Below are 18874 nucleotides of genomic sequence, written 5' to 3' on the forward strand. Positions count from 1 at the left end.
TTTGTATATTAGAAAATGAATTTGTAATGTTGGAAAATGAATTTGTAATATTAGAAAATCAGTCATATTTTTTAATATTACAAAATGATTTTCTAATATTAAAAAAATCGCAACTGAATACGGCAAATCCATTTTCTAATATTATAAAATCATTTTTTTATATTAAAAAATCGTTTTTTAATATTAGAAATTCAATCGAATTTTTATATTAAAAAGAGTGTTGTGATATTGGAAATCTAATTTGTAATATTAGAAAATGAATTTGTAATATTAAAAAATCATTGTTTAATGTTAGAAGACACTTATTTTATATTATTACAATTTCATTTTCTAATATTATAAATTCATTTTCTAATATTATAAATTCATTTTCTAATATTACAAATCCTTATTAATATAAAATATCTATGGCAAGCCAAATATCACACATTTTGTAATATTACAAAATGAATTTATAATATTAGAAAATGAATTTGAAAAGTTGAAAGTTTTTAAAAACTCAAATTATAGATATTTTGGTCGTTATTTAAAATTAATAGAAGTTGATTCATATTTAATTACCTAAATCATTGGTGGGTTTACGGAGATCGGACCCCTTTTCTTCACAGGAAAATTTGGTTAAATCCTTGTAAAATTTTGGAATTAGCCTGTAAACCCCATTCCTGTTCATTCGGCTTCCATTTCCATTTTTTTTCTGGATTTGTACCAGTAAATGAAAATGAACAACATCATTATTTCGAAAAGGCGGACTTGACACCTCACGATCCAATTTAAAAAAAAACTTATTGAAAGAGTAATCAAGAGAACCAAGATTCTAATGAAATAAAAAAAATAATCGCGAGAAACAAAGATCATACATGGAAAACAGGCACACACAACAAAGGACAGAAAATAACCATAATAATACGCATAAAGAAACAAAATTCGAATATGACGTGCTTCAAAGCTCTTCAGACCACAGCCATGATAAAAAAGTGAAAAACACGTGACCAACATATGTAGGCTGCGTCTATTTAAAAATGAAGAAGCTAGTCGTATTCGAATCGGGATAAAACAATGCGACATAAATGGTCAGCCCGTGATAAAACAATGCGACATAAATGGTCAGCCCGTGATAAAACAATGCGGTATAAATGGTCAGCCCGTGATAAAACAATGATAAAATGAAATTTCTGTGATTTATTTCGCAAGTAAATGAGCAACTTGGACTCAAAGGCACTTGGGTCCAGGATTTAACCCCCACCCCCCAAAAAAAACACAAAAACAAAAAACATCGTACATTCACCGTTTTTTACCATTATTAGCAAGTTCTGACGGAAACTTGGATATTTTTCTCAATTATGCTAATAATCGTTAAAAATGATGAATTTTTCGATCGTGGGGGAGGGGGGGATAAAATAAAAAAAAAATCCTGGATTCAAGTGCCTGTGCTCTGACTCCACTAAAACTGGGAGCATGCACCAAGTGCACATTTGTACCCTAAGGTGTGTAATCTTTATTTGCTGTTTATATGTTTTAGTCATATGGTCTGGTCAATGTTTTTTTTATTTTAGAATTGCAGATGTTATAACATTTTTTTTGTCATGGAGCCAAGAAACTACAATACTTGGAGTGCGTATAGGTGGATGCATGCATGTATATGTACGCATTCGTGCGTATGTGTGTGTTTTTTTCCTGGATTACTTTCTTTTTTACCGTTCGAACCCTGGACCTGTTTAATAAAGATACCGTTAGACATGTCATAAGACATACATGTATCTTGGAATGTTAATAAGTATCTAACAACGAAGCTCAAGTTGCGCTTCAAAGCTCTCTAAGATTAGTCTCATGATAGTCATAACGTGTCATATTACGCCATTATATAAATGGTGTTTTATGAGAGACAAATATATGGGCATATGAATTGCACATGACTTGTAAATGGTCTATAGCTATATAGTGTAACATGACTATATAGTGGATATGTCTGCCTGTAAAATTTTATTATATGTATTCACATTTATAATCAAATACAAACAAAAACACAAATAATACATATTTGAGTAAATCTATATAGTAAAGATGAGGGCTAGCTAGTTCGTTTTATTGACAAATTAGTGTCGATGATATTCGATACAAAAAGTTATCTACTGTGCAATTTCAACGAAATTGAATTCTCAAATGGAGAAAAAAAGCGAGCGTTTTGTTCTTTAATTTCGGAACGACATACATTTATTATTCAACACATTTTGCGATGATTAGAAAAGAAGGAGTATAAATTTCACTGATAAAGAACTATGATACCGATTCTATTATATGGCATCATCCCAAGTCAGGGTTTTGAATCCAACCTCGCTCCCTCGTTTGAAGGAGCGAGTGTGGACTCAAAGCCCTGACTTGGGAGGATGAGAAAAATGAAATCGTCTTGCTCTGGAAGCTATTGAACACTACCACAAATGCCACCAAAACAAATTACTGGGGGTTGGGTTGGGGTGGTTTTCATTAAAACTAATATGCTATTTATTTAGGGCACCCTAACACCACGTCTTATCTTAAATTAAAATAAGATGATCATAAGACTATTAATTAGATGTCTAAAAGTTAGGACCAAAGTAAAGAGATGTCTTAACTAACGACATTTTCGATAAAAAAGACTTAGGATAAAGATATATCCTAATCCCATGCAGGTATTTATTGGTTTTAAGACAGGCACTTTCGTTAAACAGGTCCCCTGTATTTAGAAAACACTATAACAATAAAGTTGAAAACGATAGCACTTTCCATAGATCCGTTACATCCTTCATTTCGTGCAGTATATTAAAGCTAAGACATCGTTGCCTCTGGCAGATAATTGACAGGGGCGGATCCAGGATTTTAGATTAGGGGAGGCGCACGATTAAATGTTTTTAGGTTAAGTTTTTTGAAATATTCTTCTAGAGTGGGTGCAATGTAGATATCTTTTGTGGTAAAATTAGCGAGAAATTAAAGTTTCTACCTAAAACCGCCTGTATCTACCTCTGATAACCCATGCTTTGCAAATTTTAGGGAGGGCGCACGCCCGCCACGCCCCGCCTGAATCCCCTGATTGAGTTGATAATTCGACTGTCTTTGTGGATATAAAACACTAAAATCCCCAAAAATCTTTCGTAACACAGTTTTAGCCAATCATTTGCACGATATGAGAGACGCTGACTATCAGCTGACTATTCCTATACTTGGTTTAATTTTTGTTTTCGTGCTAACATATTTACTCAATACTGTTAGACCCGATTTGCACTCATATGTTGTATTTGTAATTCATGACGGACTGAGGGGTTTCTTAACGCCCTTGGCTATCATTTAGGTTTCTCACGGACCGTGTGTAAAGCATCGAAGCGTTTACACAGTCCCCGAGCATAGCCATACCCGTGTCATGGTGTATTCTGGGAATTTATAATAGTCATGTGACCACGTTCATTCAATCAATTCATTAATGCATTACCTGATTTAATGTCGGTCCGTGACCTAGTGATCCAATTTATGATCTACACGCTTATATTGTACAGCCTACAGCATTTGCTGAATCTTTGACCCAAGTACTTTCCGGGATAAAATCAACAGTTTCAAGCGCGTGTAAGACAGATAGGTAAGTCAACTTATTGGTGCATGCCAGTCAATTGATGAGAAATCTCCAAGGCCGAAAAAAATAAAGTTATGTTTCCGATCACCATTCTGAAATTTTGTAGGATCGGTAGGTAGGGATTTATTTTTATTTAAAACTTTTGAAATGAAATAAGCCATTATAGTGACACCAAACTTAGAATACAATGAAAACCGAATATACCAAGACTAAACAACTACATTGTAATAGCGAGCGCCGCGAAGCGGTGTGAGCTCTACGATTATTACGTTTCCTTTCTAAATTTCCCTTACGGTTCCCCAATATACTAACGAAAAAAAGTCATGTCCCGGAAGCAAAAAAGTGACTGTCCTTACGGAGAAAATTCAGCATTTCCTTCAATCAAACAAATAAAAAAATAAAGGTTAAGATTACGTTTCAGTAAAAAATAAATTCATCTTACTATTTTTCAAGTCTTTTTCTAATTTGTTTTACTTATTTAAAGAAGTGAATGTTATGACTTGTGTTTTTAAAAACTTCGCGAAATACGTGGATGTACGTACGTGTATCTCCGCTGTTACACTGTTGCTGTTGTAAAGAACCTAACCCGCCTTGGAAAAAAATATAACTCCGATTATATTACCAAATTCGAAGCATAGCTTTTCTAAGATAGGAAAGGCAATCATTTTCTTGTTTGGCATTGGTTGATTGATTGTTTGGAATTGGCAGCTGTCGTCTGAATTTTGTTTACGTCACATGATATGTGTAAAATTTCCCCACCATCCGTGGAGAACTGTAATATTTCCGGTACAGATTGTTCTGACATGCCAGAACTGAAATGGATATTGCTAGAGATGCCCTTAAGGGATAAAAAATGTAAAGTATTGCGAGGTGCTATAAAGTTGTTGACCATTTTGAGAGCGAGGGGAAAGGGGTATGGGGTTGGATTATTATTATTTTTTTTTTTTTTGGGGGGGGGAATTGTTCAAATTATTCATTTATTGAAAAAAAGAAACTCCCCCATTAATTAAAAAGACAGATTTTAAAATAGAAGTATTGATTTTGCTTGCTGCTTAAATACAAATAAAAATATTGCACTTGCGAAGCAAACATTTTCAACCGGGTCGCCCTCTTTGTAATGTCCATTATTATTTTTACGAGTCTCGTACAGACAGTACATGTATGGTAAAGCTCACGGTGTTCGCTGATTTAGACAATGCCTACCCCATATTAATTTTAGCCTTAGTCCACGACCAAATCTCTATTGGGATTCGGCATGTGCATGCATTGCAAGATAAAATACATTGCGCATGCAATGTTCTTTAAAAATGTTTTATAGCCATAGTGACGTTTTCCGTAGGATATTCAATAGACATTGATTTTGAATTGCACAGTTAGATTTACTGTATATGATTGTAGTAGTCCGAATTTCCTCTGACCCTGCAACCCTCCTCTTTTTTATTTGGATATTGATAAGTCGGGTTGGGTCGATTTCCTCTGAGGAAATTCGGACTAATGATTATAAATGTAGAGTAATATCATACACTCAATCAACAAATGCAGGCATTGATATACGACTACATGTTTGTTAAAAAAATATTTTTGATTATTTTTGTCAAGTAATAAAAATAGATGTCTACTCTTTTTCTTTTCTTATATTTGTAGATATGTATATTTTCTGTTAAAAGGATGGAAGTTTTGTTTAGTATCAAGACATTAATACTACACACGTAAAATAACCAAGCTTTATTAGATTGTGAAGATTTACATACGTACAGGATTCAATGAAAGAAATTCTACAGAAAAGTCAATGACACTTGTTTTGAAATGTTGATTGTACATGCATGTTACGTTGGTTCTGAAACCAAACGATACTGGCAGTGCCTCTGGATATATTTTATACAGCTGCAAAACAAGAACTATAGTACACAGTTTTTGTCCAAGGAAACATTTTTTCATGCTACAAATGTATATAACTATTTAGAAGTTGATTAAAATTGTTTGATACAAGATTTAGTTGAAATATTGATTTTAAAGTGTTAACTCTGAGCCAGTATCGATGGATTTAGTCTTAAAGTCCTTCATATACCGGTATTGTAATTTTGTTTCATAAGAATTTCGAATGTTATCTGTTGAGTACATGACTGTAAGTGGGAATTTGTTTCCATTATGCAGTTTTATTCTTTTGCTAGAGAACTGCTTAACTAGGGCTAATGTCAAAAACAAAGACATTATAGATGTAAATTCTTAGCAAATCACACACTACCAAGTTGGTCCTAAGGAAGAGTAATTGACAGGCTTTTATGGAATTAAAAAAATGGAGCATTCCCAAACCCCGAATTAGCTTATATATATATGTATATATTTAATATAATAGTATCACCGCAAAACATTGTATATTGGTATGCTGCTGACAGTGGCTTCACCGTCGGTGGCGTCCGTGTCGTCGTCCATATTCACTTGGTTTTCGTGCGATGACTTTATAGTTATGGTTGATCATTTGTTATGAAATTTTGATATGATTTTACTTACTACTAAAAATGCTCTTATTAGATTTTGAGTTTATGGCCCATACCACTTTAAAATAAAGGCCATCCACGTAACTGACATATACCACACTGTAGGTTTCTGTAAATCTAAGGAAACTGAGAGTCCAGAATTTTATCAAGCTAACCTGCATAAAGTGAAATGGCCAAATCTTAACATGACATAGCAAGTTCAACACATCCATGCAAGTACACCTTCAAGGGAGAAGCATTGCAATATGTATATGACTTGTCTTATGGCAATCCATAGTGGAATTTGTTCCCCATTAAGATGTTCAGTAAAACATCTTATGATAATGGGTATTTATCAACATGTGCATAATTCAATTATTGATATCAATAAATGGAGAAGTCTTCTAGACAGTGCAAATACGTTCAAGACAAATCGTACGTATGTTCAAATTTGCTCTTCGGGCAATACCAGTCTGCGTCCATACTTGCCCATCGGGCATTGTCAGTCTGCGTCCACACTTGTTAGTTTACAACAGTTTTATTTGTTCGCTTTACAAAAGGGATCGGGCACAAGTTTTACCAACTTATGAAGTCTGCTCCCACCAATAAAGTACAATACATGAATTAAAACATTGAAGGCATGCATTAAATCATAATGAATATTAAAAAAAGACAATTTTGAATTAAATTCAACAGGACAAAGAGAAAAAAACAACAGTACAATGAGAAAAAAAACAACAGTACAATGAGAAATAAAAATAAAAACAACAGTACAATAAAACAGAAAAAAAACAACAGGGCCGTAATTAAAATATTGTCTAGTTTAATTTGCGCAAGGAGTCTTCGCCTCGGACCTTGATATTGAATTTACATTTCGCACGTCTTCATTAAAGTTGTTCCATTATCTTATAGCAGATGTTATGAATGATTCACTAGTTAAAGATAATCTACAGAAGGGTAATATAATATGAGATCCATTACATAACGGATAAACTGTTGTACTCAAAACAAGAGGGGGGTAAGTTCACGGAAAAAGATTCGAGCATTGTCATTTTGTATATTGTAAAACATTTGTAATTTTTTGTTATTTCCCCTTTTTGACAATTTTCCCAACCTGTTCCTTCGTATGAATAGCAACATTTCGTAAATATTGGAAGACCTGTTACTATCTTTGGCGTCTAATTGTGATTTTCCAATTTTTAGAGTAAGTAATACCGCAATTATCCCAGACCTTACTGGCATATTCTAAGATGGGGCTTATAAAGACAAGGTATAAGGTACCGAGATTTTTTCTACTTAACCTAATTTAGGTTTTTAAAGTGTTAAAATTTATAATTTTAATATTCGTTGTACACACAAGTGTCTGGATACACTTAGAATAAGGTTATAACTGTGAGTGTTCCATTTACCATTATCAGAGAATGTTACTCTAAGATGCTTATGAGTTGCTGTACTTTGTATTTGCACCCCATTAAACGAAACAGTAAGCACCTGTAATTCATTATTAGAAAAGAGCATGATCTCCGTTTCATCTGGGTTAAATGACATAAGCCATTTGGTCCCTGGGTCCCTTGATTTCCTTTCTGAAATCAGTCTGTATGACGCAAAACATATTTTAAGTCACAAACTGATTTCATGTCCAATCAACTGTTTTACTATCTGCTCACATCGATCATGCAATTACAAACCGTTAGACAAAACGATTAGTGTTTACAGTCAGTGATGACAGTTACAACTGCACTCATCCGCTCTATGAGAACAGTTCTGCAATTAGAACCAGCTCCTCTGACCGTTCTTGCAGACCCGGCTCTCCAAAAAAAGTTAATAGTAGTAGAGCCAGCTCTACGAGAACAGTCCTAATAGTAAAACCGGCTCTGCTAGAACTGTCAGAAGTGCTGGCTCTAGAAATGACCGAGAACTGTTCTAAATCTGTCATAAAACTGTTCTTCTGACAGTTCTAAGACAGTTTTGTTAGAGGGTAGAACTGATCTCATCTATAGTCAAGTTATTGTCCGGATATGACTTTTTTTCTAAGAATGTTAACGATATGTATAGTGCAATTAGAGTAGATTTTTTTAAACGATAAGCAAAATAAACTTCTTTATAGCGTGACGCACGAGTTATTTTTTAAAACTAGTAACAAGGCTATGATTTAAACCATGTAGGAGGCGCTGGCCCATTCGGTTTTCCGTCGTTAAAGTCGTACACTTCCAGGCCCATTAAAAGTTTTACTTCATCTGTTTTCGCTATGTCTGGTAAATCTGTAATGGAATGCTTGTCCATAACAGAACTATGGATTTTTCCAATCTCCTTATTGCAGTTATCTAATGCGCTTTGTCCTTGTGATGACCAGTGAGAAGTCAAGTGTATGTTTTTGTACACGTTTCGTTTAAACTCAAGATCTGCCATGCTAGCCCAATTTGCTGGTGTCATGCTAACGAACACAACGCATCGCCATCTATTTTTGTCGCTACGGTCCACGCTCGGCGGATCAGTATCATGCACTGTCCTGGAATCCCATAAAACCATACCACCTTTCGGGACCGGAACATAAACTAACGGACAACCTTGTTCGTTGTACCATTTTAAATGTGTCTTGTTGAGCCTTAGAAAGTCTAAATTTCTTGTTTTCTCAGCTGCTTTAGGGAATTGCTCAAAAAAGTTTTTATGGTAGCGGTGGGAGTTCTTTAATACTCGGAAGCAGTAGTCCTGTGCAGTGGTTTCTTCCATGTAGACGGCACCTTGGTAGGCATGGCAACCTTGTCTTCGTACGCCTTGGTCAAGATGCAACCAAAACGCATCAGGTACTCTGAATTCGCCTGTAATTAAGCAAATCTCATTTTGTCACTGATGCGGACTGGAGTAGTTTAATAATACATGAAAAATGTAAGAACCAACCCCAATGCTTTTAAATTCAGTCTAGAGACTTATCAAACACTATGGCTGATGCATTTAAACTGAAGAGGTTGAATGTAACATATTTTTCAAAAATAATATACTAGTATATAACGATGTGTCTAGCTTGAACCACAGCTTTAGGTTGTTTTAATGAGTGATAGAATGAAAATGTCCTGTGGTACAGGTACCAGGAAAGTATATTAGGGACATACCTTAAAATACATTGAAACTACCTGGCCATTGTTTACGGGAGACTTTAAAGTGAAATATACAGTATATCAGCAGTGGAACGCTATTAAATACTTGAAATCAAGAAAATAAAATAAAGCATCTAAATGGGGATAGAAACAACCGGCACGTAGGCGGACCAAAAGCCCCTGCCCCGTGTTCCTAACATGTGATAGAAGCACCCGACACGTAGGAGGACCCAATACCCATGCTCTCTTACATGTGATAGAAACAACCGATACATAGGCGGACCTTAGACCCCTATCCCTTACATGTGATAGAAACAACCAATACGTAGGCGGACCTTAGAGCCCTGTCCCTTACATGTGATAGAAACAACCGATACGTAGGCGGACCTTAAACCCTTGTCCCTTACTTGTGCTAGAAACAACCGACACATAGGCGGACCCAAGGCCCCTGCCCACTCAGGCTAAAAATATTCGGTTGGTTTTATAGAAAATCAGTAAAAATCGCCCCTAACGCCAACAAACTCTACCCACCCTACTTCTGCAACGTAAGAGGTTGGAATTTCGTTCCTCTATAGGGTGGCACCAAATCAGAAAATAATATGCCAGACATTCACTTTTATTACTTTAGTTGTCGGAATCTTTCAGAGCTTACTTGAAGGTGTGTTTACATTTATTGAAGACATTTTGATAATCTCTGTAAGTACATGTATTTACTATTTTTATAGGGATTATACGTTGGTGCAATAGTTGCATTTCAACATGTCTGTTCTTTTCCCAATGACTGGTAGGGCAGGTCAGAAATTGGAGCTAATGAAATTCAATATTCTGGACAAATAGAACAGTACATAACAGCTTTCTGATCAAGAAGATGATAATGAATTATTTTCATGCTTATATTCGCAAAGACTTCAAATTATAGTAGGTATTTTCGCTATATCTATAACTAAAGAGCTGAAGAATTGATTATGCCCAAAATGCAACAAAATTGAAGACGAGTTGCATTTCCTTTTATATTGTGATCAATATATTATAAATTATTGAAATTATATATCTATAGATCAGATGATTTGAATATTTGTTTTGTCATAAATAACATTACTCCAGCAGTGCTAGAGGTTGTCTGGCCAGCTATTTTCTGAGTTGGTGCCATCCGTTAGGGGAACGAAATTCCAACCTCTTACGTTGTAGGAGTAGGGTTATGGAGGAACGGAATTCCAGCCACTTACTTTGTAGGAGTAGGAGTATGGAGAAACGAATTTCCAACCTCTTACATTGTAGGAGTAGGGGTGTGGAGGAATGGAATTCCAACCTCTTACATTGTAGGAGAAGGGTATGGAGGAATGGAATTCCAACATCTTACTTTGTACGAGTAAAATTACAAATGATGTTTCACCCTTAATCTGATGTAATGTAATATTCATGTGGGGATGGAAACCAATAATATTTTGTTGGTTTATCCTGATGATTTTATTTTTGAAAAAAGACAGCTATAAAAAAATCGTGATAAATAAATGATCTATTGCGCCGGGATTTGAAAGGTTAAATAGATTATTGCTGTCTGGATTTCACTTTAAAAACACTTTTATCGGAATTTGTTGTGAAATACTGAAAATTGTGAGACGGCATGGAATAATGATTGAGAAATTAAACAGACCTCGATAGTTGACAATATATGGCCGTCATTGATTGACACCCGCGATACAGTTTTTACGTGGATTCAGTTATTACCAAGAGGTATATTAATAAGTCAAAATATCAATTTGGACAAAGAATGTTTTTTGCTTCGTTACATTTCTAGATAGACATTGTTCATCCCTGGAACCCAACGTCGAGGGAATCAACAATAGTATTATCAAACGAGTATATATGCCAAGAATTTTATGACGATATAATCAGAAAAAAAATGTTAAAAAAATGATACTGATAAATTATGGCCATTTAGTGAATTATGGTTTCCTGATGTATTATGTCAAGTGAACTTGATGATGATTTTTTCGTATTTTCAAACCTCGATAGAGAAAAGGGGCATCCGCGTGGGTTGACGACTATAATTGCTCTTCTTGGAAAAATGTGAAATAAAACATTTATTCTAAAATACTCAAGCAATACTAGAGATTGTCTGACAAGCTATTTTCTGACTTGGTGCCATGGAGAAACTCACTTGGTAATGACTTCTGTGCCCAGCTTAATAAAAATCTCGAATTGAATTTTCTCAAATCATTTCTCAACTTAATTTTCCACCAATCAGATCTATGGAACGCCTAAACTATCTGATGAGATACACATTTGTTTACGTGTTGTCAATTTTGTATTACTTGCTGTGGTTTTATAATTACATGTGATCATTTTGTATTTACGTTATGTAGGAACATCTTTACATTATGTCGTTTTGTCTTTACGTTCTGCCATTTCGTCTTTACGTTCTGTAATTTTGTCTTTACGTTCTGTCGTTTTATGATTACGCTATGTCAACATATATTTACGTTATGTGGATTTATCTTTACGTGTAGTGGTTTTCTTATACCGTGAGGTCGTTTCATCTTTACGTTATGTCGATCTCTAAATACTTTATGTGCATTTTCTTTTCATTACGTGCAGTGATTTCTTCTTTACGTGATGTGGTTTCTTCTTTACGTGATATGGACAAAAATTTCATGATGACGTGTGACCCTGGAACTTTTCGATCCGGTGTAAACTTCAAATCAGTCCGTAAAAAGCAAAATAGACGTGACAACGCCGATTAGAAAAATGCTGAACGAAATACACTTGGGTAGTCTATCCAGTCACCCTAGAGTGTTTATTCTATAGTAAAAAATGGCTCGTTTGTTATTTACCTTCAATATTACCACAATTGATACACCTGGGACTCTGTTGATGACTTGTGGCGATTTTCGTAGTCAAAAAATATTTTTTTAATTCCAAAAACATGGGAATTTCGACTCCCGCGAAAATTTGCATAAATTCGACTCTTACAAGTTATTGCGTGACTAAATTTGATTTTCTACATTAATAAACCACCAGAACTAATTTTCAAGAAAGAATTTTCAAAAAATGTCAGAAATATTACCCCTACCACTAGAAAACTGGTCCCAGTATCAAACATAATTTTCATTCACAGCATACCGACACTGTGAAACTCATATTTTAGGCATCCACAATTAAGATAATGAATTACTCAATGTATCTGATCAATTCAAAACAATACTTTTTTGTATTTTTGGCTACTTTTTATATCTCGTTGAGGCAAAAAATCATTTTTTAGCTCACCCGTCCCAAGACCATGTGAACTATTGCCATCACTTGGTGTCCGTCGCCGTCCGTCGTCGTTAACAATTATACAAAACTCTTCTCCTCTGAAACTACTTAACCAATTAGAACAAAACTTGATATGAACGTTTCTTGTGGTATCCTCCATACAACTGAAATGGGGATTTCGTCGAAAAACATGGCCCCCGTTACTAATAATAGTACATAGGGGTCAGACAATAATTTTTTGCATAAATCTCCAAAACCGTTAGGTTTTGCCAAATTCTTTTTTTATTGCTGAAATGATCCTTATTATAAGGCTTACTAAAGTCTTCAGGGAGAAAAAGTTGTCAGACGTTTCCTTGTTAGAGTTATTGCACTTGAAATGTGAAAAATGATTAGCCAATATCTTGAAAACTATGAAAGATAGAATAAAACTTTAAATTCTTGAAATGATCCTTATGACACGACCTACAAATGTTTATGGGGATCAAAGTTGTTGGATGACTCCTTGTTAATTTTTTTGCCCTTGAAAGACAAAAAAAAATATGTTTTTAGCAGTTTTCAGCCAATATTTTGAAAACTATAATAGATAGAATGAAACTTTCAATTGATAAAAGGATCCTTCTGATAAGTCCTACCAAGTTGTTCATTGAGTCAAAATTGTTGGACAGCTCCTTAAAGTTAGAGTTGTTGTCCTTGAAAAAAAAATAACTAAGTGAGCTATTTAGGGTCCTTGGAGCATCTTGTTTACGTTTTTTATACTTCTAACTTCTTTTTTTTCTGCAAAACGAAGTAAATTCACATATATATGTATCAATATGCTGCCAAATGTCTCAGCTTTACAATGATACCAAGAAAGTTTCGGTAACACTTGGGTTTTGTATCAAAATGAATACAAAGGAACTCTGTCTCATAGAAATCGCTTAAATTGACATAATTTTCAAAGTCAAAACCCCTAGAGTATTTATTCTTCAGTAAAAAATGGCTTACTAGTATTTGTTATTTATGTTTTGGATATTCACAACTGATACTTCTTGGATTCTGTTGGTGACTTGTGGCGATTTTCGTAGTCAGAATTTATAAAACCAAAACAAAAAAAAATAATAATGAAAATAAACAATGCAAAAATGGGAATTTCAATATTCCGGTAAAAAGTCGCATAACTTCGACTCTACAAGATATTACTTGACTAAAACGTCTCAAATTTTGAATAATTCGATAGAAATTAAATTTCCTGAATTAATAAACCACCATTAACTGATTTTCAAGAAAGATTTTTTTAAATGTTTTAAAATTTAACCCCTTCCCCGAAAAAACTGGTCTCAGTATCAAGCATAATTCTCATTCACAGCATACCGACACTGTGAAACTCATATTTTAGGCATTCATAATTAAAAGATAATTATTTGCCCAAATATCTGAACAATTCAGGCGTGTGATTTTTTTTATAGGGTTACAATTACTATAAAATCGTAAAAAGTAGAATTTACAGAATTTCAGAATTTCTTCTTTATCACCCGTTATTATCTTTTTTTCAGAATACCGTAGTTTAAACAAGCTTTTGTGTGATACAGTAGATTTGTATAGTGTCTAAGCTTTCAAATCGGCCAGGTAATTAATATTCGAACTTTTCTAAGTAAAGTTGGTGCAAAAATTACCACCCCTAACCAATAAAAAAACCTCAACATGAACCAAAATGTTGATTTTTAACATATAAACCGCGTACACTGGGCGTGTTGCGGGCGATTGCTTTCATTATCGATGCATCCAACATATTTGCTAATTTCAAGAGCGTAGGCGACAATAATGTGGTTTTTTTCATAAAAAGGGAAAATTCATAAAGAAATTCAAACGCCTGAATTGATCAGATATGTTGAGTAAATCATTATTTTAATTATGAATGCCTAAAATATGAGTTTTACAGTGTCGGTATGCTGTGAATGAAAATATGTTGAATACTAAGACCAGTTTTCTAGTGGTAGGGGTAATATTTCTAACATTTTTTTTTGAAAATTCTTTCTTGAATATTAGTTTTGGTGGTTTATTAATGTAGAAAATAAATTTAGTCACCCAATAACTTGTACGTTCGAATTTATGCAAATTTTCGCGGGAGTCGAAATTCCCATGTCTTTGGAATTACAAAAATATATTTTGACTACGAAAATCGCCACAAGTCATCAACAGAGTCCCAGGTGTATCAATTGTGATAATATTGAAGGTAAATAACAAATAAGTTATTTTTACTATAGAATAAACACTCTAGGGTGACTGGATAGACTACCCAAGTATATTTCGTTCAGCATTTTTCTAATCGGCGTTGTCACGTCTATTTTGCCTTTTACGGACTGATTTGAAGTTATACCGGATCGAAAAGTTCCAGGGTCACACGTCATCATGAAATTTTTGTCCATATCACGTAAAGAAGAAACCACATCACGTAAAGAAGAAATCACTGCACGTAAAGAAAAGAAAATGCACATAATATATTTAGAGATCGACATAACGTAAAGATGAAACGACCTCACGGTATAAGAAAACCACTACACGTAAAGATAAATCCACATAACGTAAATATATGTTGACATAACGTAATCATAAAACGACAGAACGTAAAGACAAAAGTACAGAACGTAAAGACGAAATTACATAACGTAAATACAAAATAATCACATGTAATTATAAAACCACAGCAAGTAATATAAAATTGACGACAAGTAAACAAATGTGTATCTCATCAGACAGTTAAGGCGTTCCATACAGATCACTTAAAACTGATAAGTTGAGGAAACTCTCTACTAAAGTCTTTTTTTATGAAACCCATGTCTAGTTTATGACTATCCCTTTTAATATGGAATGCTGTTTGATGATCAACCTATTGTACTTGTGTATCAAGCAGATAAGCTAAGTATGACGTTAAAAAAGATTCTGATATACTAGTATACTACAGTAGACCAGTGGCAGATACAGAGTGAAGATTTCGACGGTTGGATCCCTTTCTATTGGAAATTTATGTTAATTGTGTGTAGAAATTAGTAAATTACCCCTTTAACAAATTTCTGGATCCGTCCCTGTAGACGGATTAAATGAAAAAAGGCAAATATCAGGTGACATGTCAACGAGTATATTTACTTTGACTTTAAACAATTTTACTCCAAATAGACCTGTTTATAGACCCAGCAATCATTTTGGAGAACGACAAACGTTAACCAATATACCAATCTAATTCTACATCCACCTAGTTTACATTTTCAAAAGGTGTTCCTTCGTCGGCTGGTCAGAAGGATAGACTCTTCTGAACTAGAAGAATAGGGACAGGAATACAAAACCCCTAGGATGGATTGTGTGTAATATTAAAGCAAATTAAAGGGAAATAGAAATTGGGTTGGACCGAAAATACAGCATAATAATTTCAAAACAACACAAAATGAGAAAATGAACTCTTGTGAAACCATTTCGTCAGGTCCCTTATATTAATATACATGTACCACGGATACGCTATACGTAATAATATTTTATACATTTACATATATTTTGTATTATACATGACTGTATGTACATCATAGTACGTACCTTCCCTTGGTGGATCACACAGAGCAACCCCATCAACACTTGTCAGTAGTTTCTCTGTCCCCCATATTTGTTCAAAGATAGGTTTACAATGAAGACGGGCTTTCCAAGTCGTCTCGAAGTGTCCAATTTTGTAGGTTTGTATAACAGATTTCCGAATGCATAACTGGTGGCCCTCTCCTTCAAAACCACGGTGCCATGTTTGAAACTCTTGTAAATATTCGTCACAAGTCTTGTCGGGGATGACGTTCGGGATTATACAATATCCTTGTTCTTCAAGCTGCTTCTGAATTTTTTCACTGAAATAATATAGTGGATGAATAATAGGCAACTTATGACAGACAGTGATAAAATGCTTCACCGAGCGCAGCGTGATACGGTCGCACCGAAAATCTCTGTTCACTCAGGACAAATGTGGACACGATATCAGTTTTTGACCCACTTAAACATAAGGTTATGTTTGGATACAATATTGCGCAATATTTTGAAATTCAATTTAAGTAAAAAGTTCTGTTTCCAGGCTGCTTTATCCTTGTTCTTCAAGCTGCTTCTGAATTTTTTCACTGAAATAATATAGTGGATGAATAATAGACAACTTATGACAGAGAGTGATAAAATGCTTCACCGAGCGCAGCGTGATACGGTCGCACCGAAAATCTCTGTTCACTCAGGACAAATGTGGACACGATATCAGTTTTTGACACACTTAAACATAAAGTTATGTTTGGATACAATATTGCGCAATATTTTGAAATTCAATTTAAGTAAAAAGTTCTGTTTCCAGGCTGCTTCCACATATCACTTTTTACCCCAATATCTTAAAAACCGTTTACCAAATCGGCTAGCATACGTCTTAAGGCTATTGTAAAGAGGAACAATTTACAAAAAAAAATCATCAAAATCAGTTAAATTCAGTCTTTCAAAAAGTTCTGTTTTGGCTGCTTTGGTCCCTCATTATTTAGTCACGAACTGTAAGAAATATTCCAATACTGATTAACAATACAATACAATAAGTGATTTCCACAAGGAATCCAATGAAAGAAATTAAAAATCGGTGCAGAAATTTAAAAAAAGTTAATTTAAGGGTGTGGTCCCACTTTGGTCCCCTTTAACTGAAAAATGCTAAATATTATTTCAAAATTCTTGAATATTGAAATAAAATAAAATAAATAAATAACGACGACGACGACATGATATCATCCTATAAAAACTGGGGCGTTCGAAGATCGTGTCGCACTACGACTCGAAAATAAAATAATCGTTACTTGAAATGCTTCGCAGGGCGCAGCTTGAAACGAACCATGGATCAACTTGTGAGAATAAACCTGGTAATAAAATCTTGAGTAATAAATGCAAGTCCCCCAAAACTATTGAACCTTTCTTATTTATATGAATTTGTTAGTTACTTAGCTGGCTGCATGTAGAAATTGAAAAGAAAAATGATTAAATTTCTCAGCACATAGTATACAATTATCATATTAGTATAAAACACTGGTATTGATAACAATGGACCCTTTTTGACAATAACATAGAATGCTACAATACGCTTACCTCACTACACCTCAAAAGTTAAGTATGTTTAAACTCAATGAACAGTTAATATGCAACTATATTGAGTAAGACTAATAGAACAATTTGCGTGTTGAGCAATCCAAACCAAGTGTTTTCATACGACGCAAAAAAAACAAAACAAAAAAAACAAAAAACAAAAAACAAAAAAAAAAAAAAAAAAACAAAAGCTACCGTAATTTGGTATGGCGCTGTGTCGTCGTCGTCGTCCGTGGACACTTGTTTTTCGCGCAATGATTTAAGTATTTGTTAGTTGATCTTCATAAAATTTTATAAAAAACGTTCCAAACCACAAAAGAAAGGCTTGTATTGATTGTAGGGCTGAGTGAAATCACTGGTTCTAGTACGTCCGAGATGTAGAAATAAGAAATACTGGTAAATTGTTAACATTTAATTGCCTGCAAAACTGAGAAATATTGTAGCAAATCATAATTAAATAATATGTTCACTTCGGCGTTAAAATGTATAGGACGAAGTATTTCCTTTTGCATTTTCTGAAGAACAGTTTATCAAAGTCAATGAAACATGACTTCATATTCTTTGAAAATGGTGATAATTTTAGACAGCCTTACACCTTTGTTTTGTATGTGAAAGTTGCAGTTTTGCTGTAATTGTTGAAATAGTTACAAAAATGAACTGAAAAGCTCCTTATTAGTGAACGTGCTCAATTCACGATCAAGATGTAGTACATATTGATTTGTTCACGGTCATTTCCATCACTTGACGGGGTGAAACAGTACGATACATGTATATCCTAATTGTTTTTATGTTTTTATTTGCGATCCTCTAACCATCTATCTTTTAATTGGTATTTTTTCTCGTTTTTCTTCGTCTTTATTTTTATTTTTGTTTCATACACGTGTTTGTGTTTTTGTGAGGCTGTTGAATTATATAGTGGCACAAACATAATTATTTTCAGCATTTATAAAAATGCATATACATATTTGTAGATGTTTACATGTACTATACGGTTCATATACAATAGTACATGTTTTTAAGCACATAATCTGTTCAACATTACATCTAATCACAACTTACATATAAGAGTCTCCAAATAGACCTGCATGTTAGCTGCATAAGGAGTTTACGTTTTCATTTATAGTCTACAGAAACAATAGTATAATGACTTAACAGTTACAGTTTTCATACCCCAAATAAAGTTAGAACAAATATACCTCTCCATAATTTGGCCTGTCACCGTCCGTTCACGTCAACAGTCAAATTGAATTTCAATATATTAATATTGGAAAAAGAATCTATTTATTGTGACGCTTCAATCTATTTATACACATGATGTCTTTTATTTTGTGTACTAGTTC

General features: G+C 34.0%; 1 protein-coding gene across 1 annotated transcript; it reads right to left on the reverse strand.

Annotated features, from left to right (window-relative positions):
- Positions 1-5308: 5308 nt before the first annotated feature.
- LOC148601939 (uncharacterized) lies at positions 5309-18858 on the reverse strand. The gene is made up of 3 exons (XM_088554409.1): positions 18731-18858; positions 15990-16285; positions 5309-8894 (listed from the first exon to the last, which is right to left on the reverse strand). Exons 1-3 carry the CDS (start codon positions 18736-18738, stop codon positions 8221-8223), a joined length of 978 nt encoding a protein of 325 aa, XP_088410535.1. The 5' UTR covers positions 18739-18858; the 3' UTR covers positions 5309-8220.
- Positions 18859-18874: the final 16 nt, after the last annotated feature.

The sequence above is a fragment of the Perna viridis genome, chromosome 12 (genome assembly GCF_037379345.1).
Source record: "Perna viridis isolate PV_CMFRI_1.1 ecotype Kerala chromosome 12, ASM3737934v1, whole genome shotgun sequence".
Lineage (NCBI taxonomy): Eukaryota > Metazoa > Mollusca > Bivalvia > Mytilida > Mytilidae > Perna > Perna viridis.

Bases quoted from the DNA above. Each gene is read 5' to 3' on its own strand.
- LOC148601939 (XM_088554409.1), bottom strand. The intron at 8,895-15,989 runs GTACGTACTATG...GCTTAATTACAG, and splicing joins GTGTGATCCACCAAGGGAAG to GCGAATTCAGAGTACCTGAT.